This window comes from Phodopus roborovskii, unplaced genomic scaffold, assembly GCF_943737965.1.
Source record: "Phodopus roborovskii unplaced genomic scaffold, PHOROB, whole genome shotgun sequence".
Lineage (NCBI taxonomy): Eukaryota > Metazoa > Chordata > Mammalia > Rodentia > Cricetidae > Phodopus > Phodopus roborovskii.
The window spans coordinates 58,814,779-58,818,691 of NW_026126511.1; the positions used below are offsets into that span (position 1 = coordinate 58,814,779).

At 45.1% G+C, this 3,913-nt stretch overlaps 1 protein-coding gene across 1 annotated transcript; it reads right to left on the reverse strand.

The window, feature by feature from the left end:
• Positions 1-328: 328 nt before the first annotated feature.
• LOC127230428 (mitochondrial 2-oxoglutarate/malate carrier protein-like) lies at positions 329-1,445 on the reverse strand. Its single transcript, XM_051195746.1, is given in 2 exon segments — positions 329-1,398; positions 1,401-1,445. Coding segments are annotated over 2 exon segments (951 nt in total). The 3' UTR covers positions 329-492.
• Between the last annotated feature and the right edge of the window lie 2,468 nt (positions 1,446-3,913).

Sequence of the window (3,913 nt, forward strand, 5' to 3'; positions counted from 1 at the left end):
TTGCATCTAGTGCTTTCTAGATTTCCATTTTTTGGTGTATCAATCCAATTTATTAATTATGTCCTCGGGGAAGAAGAAGCCACAGCCTTCCACCATAGACCCTTCTGGCCATCTGGATAGCTTCTGCTCTCGCAGGCCACCTCAGCTCTGTCTTGGTTTCTCCAGAGAGAGAGAGAGAGAGAGAGAGGTCTGTCTGTCTTGTGTGCCCTGAAACTAACACCCAAGAGGTGACTAGATATCCTCAGGGAAATTTCTCAAGTCCTCCTAGGAATAGCCAAGGACAGAATGATCCTAAGCATCGGCCAGGCATGGCAAGCTTAAGCAGGGGTAGAACAGGTTAAAGTTCTTTACCGCAAAGGAGTAAACCACACTGTAGAGGGAAAATAAATAGAGGAGCCCAGAGTAGCAGAATCCAGGAGCCCAGGGCACATCACTATAGGAGCAGTGGGTGACATGGGGGCCCTGGTTCTCTAGTCCCAGGACCTTGCCACATCAGCCACTGAGGAAGAGACGCTTGTAGGCCTTGTTCATCTGTTCCAAGAAGATGAAGGTGAGGACAGTGTGGGGACCCAGTCGGGCATAGTATGGTGTGAAGCCCTTCCACAGCCTGAAGAAACCCTCATAGCGGACGACTTTCATCAGTACATCCAGCCCATTCTTGTACTCTGGCTTCCCGTCGATCATTCGCATATTTTGGATCCTAGTTTTGACGATGTCCACAGGCATGGAAGCGGCAGTGGTGAGGAGGCCACTGATCATGCTGGCGCAGAAGTGGCATAGAATATTGTCAGAGAAGTAGCCTGAGTCTAGCAAGAACTGCTTGGATTGGGAGTAGGAGGCAAGCTGGGCAGCATTGACGACAACAGCTCGAGCCATGGTAGGGATGCAGCCCCGCCACAGTGTGGGGACTCCCTCTTCCCTGGCAATTCGAATTAGGGCATTAAACACGTTTTTGTAGCCATGGCGCTGGCCAGCTGGAAGCCGGCCATCAGCAGTCATCCTGATAAGAGCCACCTCAGCAGACGTTCCCACAAATGCACCAGTTGCACCTGCAGTCATGCCAATGAGGGCTTTCAGCAGAAAGCCAGGGGGTGTACCATCAGCCCCAGCCAGGCGCTCAGACAACACAGTATAGATGCCAAGACAAGTGGTGGTGTAGGTGGCCTGGCGCAGTAGGCCAGCTGACAGCCCAGTATAAACGCCCTTCACCCCTTCTGCCTTCAGGATGCTGGTGAGGGCATGGAAACTGGTTTTGTACTTTCGAGTCTTGGCCCCTTCACCACTCAACTGCGTCCGGTTCTTCACCAAGTTCAGAGGCTGCACAAAAACTGTAGCGCCCATCCCAGCCAGGCCCCCAAACAGGAACTTGACCGACTTAGGGAAGGTACGGGGCTTCCCTCCATTCCCTCCATCCGGCCAGCCCTGGGACTCGCCGCCTCCGCCATCACCCCTTGATGGCCCTCGGCTTTGGGTCCCGTGCACGCACAACCCCGCTCGTGCCCAAGGTGACACCAGCGTGAAACAGAGCAAGGGCGCGCGCGCCCACGCCCCTCCGACAGGCAAGTCTGGCTTGAGCTCCTAGATTTCCAGTTTTACCTTATTTTTTTAAAATACATTTTGAACTGATTTGTGTGTGTGTGTGTGTGTGTGTGTGTGTGTGTGTGTGTGTGTGTGTGTGCAGAGTGAGAAATATAGTTGGCACCTTCGTTCTTCAACATGTGGATATCCTATTTTTCCAGTACTATTTATTAAATGAGTTGCCATTTTATAATTTTTTTTTTACAGCTTTGTTGAAAATTAAGTGCATATTGTTGACGGCTGCTGAGGGATGAAACTGTTGTTAGGTTGCTTATGAACCAGTGGATGACAACACAACTATGTGCATTTGGGCTGCACTAGTTGTACTCAAGTGACTTTTATTAATAAAATAAATAAATAAAAACATGAATATTGGAGAGTTATGAAGTGAGGGGCAATTAGAAAGAGTTGGAGGGAGGTAGTGGTGGCTGGATATGATCAATGTGCATCATATACATGAACAGACCTTTCATGGAATAAAAAACTAGGTGGCTATCTGTATTTAGTTTTAAGTCCTATCTCCAGCAAACAATTCTGCTTTTGTGCCGCCACTGTGCTGCTTTATGTGTGTAGCTCTGTAAGATAGTTTAAGACATGGAGATGCCTCCAACATTAACCTTTGTTCCAGATTATTTTGGTATTTGGGGGTCCATATGAATTTAATTATTTTTTTTATTTCTATGAAAGATGTAATTGAGATTTTGATCCAGATGGAATTGAATCTGTAGATCACTTAAAGGAATATAGCCTTTTCCACAACATTAATTCTGCCAATTCATGAGCACAAGAGGTCTTTCCATCTTTTTTTGCTGTCTATTGTATTAAATGCCAATTTGATACAGGATATGGTCACCTGGGAAGAAGGAATCATAATCAAGAAAATGTTTCTATAGGCAAAACTGTAGGGCATTTTCATGATTGATGGTTGATGTAGGATGACCAGCTTATCACAGGCAGGGCTACCCATGAGCAGGTGGTCCTGGATGGAATGAGAAAGCAGGGTGAGCAAGCAATGAGCTGGACAGACTCATATTTTTTGGATGGCTAATGTTCTGCTAGAGGTCTTTCTCAAGTGTGCTGGGACTATGAGAAGCAAATTCCCAAATATTGTTTATAAATGTTTGTTTTCATTTAAATCGACTTTGTTATATAAAATAAATTTAAAAAAAAGAAAGGTCTAGAGACCTATAAGACTGTCGCCAACTAACAATTTGAGTAACCTTGGAAAGGCTACCATAAATGCCCTTCCTGGATAGTGAGATCAACAACTAACTTATCCTAAGTTATCCATGAAACAGAAGGAAACACCCATATCTAAACACTGAGTCGAACTAGAATCTAGATGCAGACAAGACCGGGTTGCAGAAACATAGAGACAGCTGACCTGAACAAGGAGGAGCTGATGGGCCCCCAGACTGATAGCTGGGAATCCAGTATGGGACTCAGACCCCCCTGAATATGTGTCTCAGCCAGAGGGACTGAGCAGTCTAAGGGACCTCAGACAGTGGAACCAGGATGTATCCCTGGTGCACAAAAGGACCTTGTGAACACATCCCCCATTGAGGGATACTGCCTTAACCTAGAGACAGGAGAGAAGTCCTAGTCCCTACTTCAAATGACCTGACAGATCTACATGATCCCACTGGATGGCAATGCCCTACATGTGGAATTGGTGTGGGGGGATGTGAGGGAAGGGTGGTCAGGGTGCATGTGAGGGGGCAGAGAGGGTAAAAGGGAGGGAGGGAGAGGGAACTGGGATCTACATGTAAAATAATAATTTAAATAAAAAAAATTAAAACATTGATTAGGCAGTTTTGCATTCTATACAAATAATGAAATCATGATTCTGCAAACTTAACAACTTAAGAGTAGAACTATTCATTTGGTCTGAAGATAATTTAATAGTTTCCCATCCCCAAAAAAGCAACACTAGATTAAGAAGATATATTAAACTGTGTTTTACTTTTTTTTCTCAGCATGTACATTTAACCCAGTAGTTTTTAATCAAGTAGCTCACTGCTAATGATCTGCCTGGATACAAATTGTGGGTACTTTTCACATAGTCTTTTGGTCACCTCTGAGTTCTGGGACTACAGATGTGCACTACTGCATCTGGCTCCCAGTTCCTCCCCATCTCCCCTTCCTTCTGGATCCACTCCCTTTCTGTATCTTATTAGAAAAGAACAGGCTTCTAAGAGATAATAAAAAATGAAACAAAATAAACTGTGGTATGATAAAATAAGACCTATCACATCAAAGTTGGACAAGACAAACTATCAGAAGGAAAAGAGACCAAGAGAAGGCACAAGAATCAGAGACCCACTCATTCTCACAC